At 44.7% G+C, this 1,399-nt stretch overlaps 1 protein-coding gene across 1 annotated transcript in view; it reads left to right on the forward strand.

Moving 5' to 3' along the window:
* Positions 1 to 574, forward strand: part of LOC106002051 (WD repeat-containing protein 76-like) — a gene marked incomplete at its 3' end in the record, with an annotated part of 6,479 nt that extends 5,905 nt beyond the window's left edge. Inside the window, exon 3 of the mRNA XM_013036976.1 lies at positions 482 to 574. Coding sequence (XP_012892430.1) covers positions 482 to 574 — 93 coding nt within the window. The remainder of the gene's footprint in view (positions 1 to 481) is intronic.
* Between the last annotated feature and the right edge of the window lie 825 nt (positions 575 to 1,399).

Below are 1,399 nucleotides of genomic sequence, written 5' to 3' on the forward strand. Positions count from 1 at the left end.
AAGTGGTAGAGCGCTCGCCTTGAGCTGAAGAGCTGAGGGACAGTGCCCAGGCCCAGAGTTCAAGCCCCACGACTGACCAAAAAAAAAAAAAAAAAAAGTTTAGCGACAATGCCCAGGCCCTGAATTCAAGCCCCACGACTGATTAAAAAAAAATAGGGTTGGTAAGGTGGCTCAGTGGTAGACTGCTTGCCTTGCATGCATGAGGTCCTGGGTTCCATTCCTTAGCACCACATAAACAGAAAAAGCTGGAAGTGGTGCTGTGGCTCAAGTGTTCAGAGTAATCGCCTTGAGCTGAAGAGCTGAGGGACAGCGCCCATGCCCAGAGTTCAGGCCTTATGACTGATAAAATAACAAAAGATAACATGAAATGAATAGTGTGGGTACAATTTGAAGAAAAGTATGTGCTAAGAGTGAAACACCAGGTTTTGTGAAGTGCTTTGTTATTATGTATAATAACAATCTTTTTGGTGTAATTTCACAGGATGATTTTTCAGGATTGTCACCATATGAGAGGAAGAGATTGAAGAACATATCAGAAAATGCAAACTTTTTTGCCTCTCTTCAATTGTCTGAGGTTTGTTGGGAGTTTCCAGTTAAAACCCAGATGCTGTTCCTTTTGCCATTATGTCAGTGGAGTATTCACAGTGCCAGCTTTCATAGTGCCACATGAGGGCTGACAAAATTCAGAGCAAGTTTTAAGTAGGGCCCATATATGTCTATTTAGAAACCTTTATGAAGGAAAGTACCGTAACCAAAAGGTTTCTTGTGGAATACAATGAATGTTCAGTTCCATAAGAAATGTTGAGGGGCTGGGAAGGTGGCTCAGTGGTAGAGCGCTTGCCTTGCATGCATGAGGCCCTGAGTTCGATTCCTCAGCACCACATAAGCAAAAAGGAAAAAGCCGGAAGTGGCACTGTGGCTCAAGTGGTAGAGCGCTAGCCTTGAGCTGAAGAGCTGAGAGACAGCGCCCAGGCCCAGAGTTCAGGCCCCACAACTGGACAAAAAAAAAAAAAAAAAGTTGAGGAATCTGAAGAATCATTCTGATTTTTTTTTTTTTCCTGTGCTGGAACTCAAACTCAAAACCTTGTACATGCTAGGCAAAAAGCTGTGTACCACAAAGCTATTTCCCCAGATCCCCTGATTCATGTTCTTCTTAACGGAAAGACATCACCATATTGAGTTTTTTTTTTTTTCTCCCAGTCCTGGGGCTTGAACTCAGGGCTTAAACACCATCCCTGAGCTGCTTTTTGCTCAAGGCTAGCACTCTACCACTTGAGTCGGGTCGGGTTGTGGGGCCTGAACTCGGCCTGGGTGCTGTCCCTCAGCTCTTCAGCTCAAGGCTAGCGCTCTACCACTTGAGCCACAGTGCCACTTCCGGCTTTTTTCTTTTTGCTTATGT

This window comes from Dipodomys ordii, unplaced genomic scaffold (assembly GCF_000151885.1).
Source record: "Dipodomys ordii isolate 6190 unplaced genomic scaffold, Dord_2.0 Scaffold2430, whole genome shotgun sequence".
Classification (NCBI taxonomy): Eukaryota; Metazoa; Chordata; class Mammalia; order Rodentia; family Heteromyidae; genus Dipodomys; species Dipodomys ordii.